Here is a 745-nt window from a genome sequence, read left to right as displayed (position 1 = left end):
TGCTGAGGATTACGAGCATACAAAAAGCTGTGTGATTTAAACATTTAATTTCGAAATCCACTGAAATTGGCATCATAATTTTTATAGTCTGTAATTGGCACCATAGAGGCGAGAAAGAGTTGTAAACTGTAAATAAAAACAATGAAGGGGATACGGACTACATCTTTTTTGCTCTTACTCTTTACGGAGGAAATTCGAAGGAGTAAAAAGCATGGAAATGATTCGGAATCCATAAGTGGTATCAAGGAATACATCTCAGCTCGCTTATGTTTGGCACAGATATGGAGTAAACTCTTTATTAATGAACAGAGCGGAAGTCGTATTAATTGAGGATTTTCCCTTTTTCTCTATATATTTATAACATCTAAGATATGACATCTAAGATATGACACAAGTAAGTATGTGCTGCCATCTACATATAGTTGTGCAAGGAAGGTTAAGTGCTGCCATCTATATGTATTTTGTTCAATTAAATGATTAGGTGCTTTCATCTATATGTAGCTTGCACAAACTGGAGTACCGGTAAGTATTACCATCTCTATGTCGTATGCGTATGTGTTGCCACGTTGCCATATACATGTGGTATGTAAGTATCCAGATGGATTATGGCACTCAGCTTGGTGTTGACAACTATCATATTCTGCATCAGCACAAACTGTGGATAACTGGCCTTTTAGCACGCACGCGTACATGCATCTGCACAGGCACGCATAGTCACACCAGAACAAGACTCGAGACACAACGA

General features: G+C 38.1%; 1 protein-coding gene across 1 annotated transcript in view; it reads right to left on the bottom strand.

The window, feature by feature from the left end:
* Positions 1 to 81: 81 nt before the first annotated feature.
* The window catches only part of LOC119594816 (indian hedgehog protein-like), a 99,252-nt gene continuing 98,588 nt past the window's right edge, over positions 82 to 745 (bottom strand). The window contains 2 exon segments of the mRNA XM_037943907.1: positions 82 to 126; positions 534 to 696. Coding sequence (XP_037799835.1) covers positions 82 to 126; positions 534 to 696 — 208 coding nt within the window.

This window comes from Penaeus monodon, chromosome 34 (genome assembly GCF_015228065.2).
Source record: "Penaeus monodon isolate SGIC_2016 chromosome 34, NSTDA_Pmon_1, whole genome shotgun sequence".
NCBI lineage: Eukaryota > Metazoa > Arthropoda > Malacostraca > Decapoda > Penaeidae > Penaeus > Penaeus monodon.
This window is presented reverse-complemented; position numbering and strand designations above follow the sequence as displayed.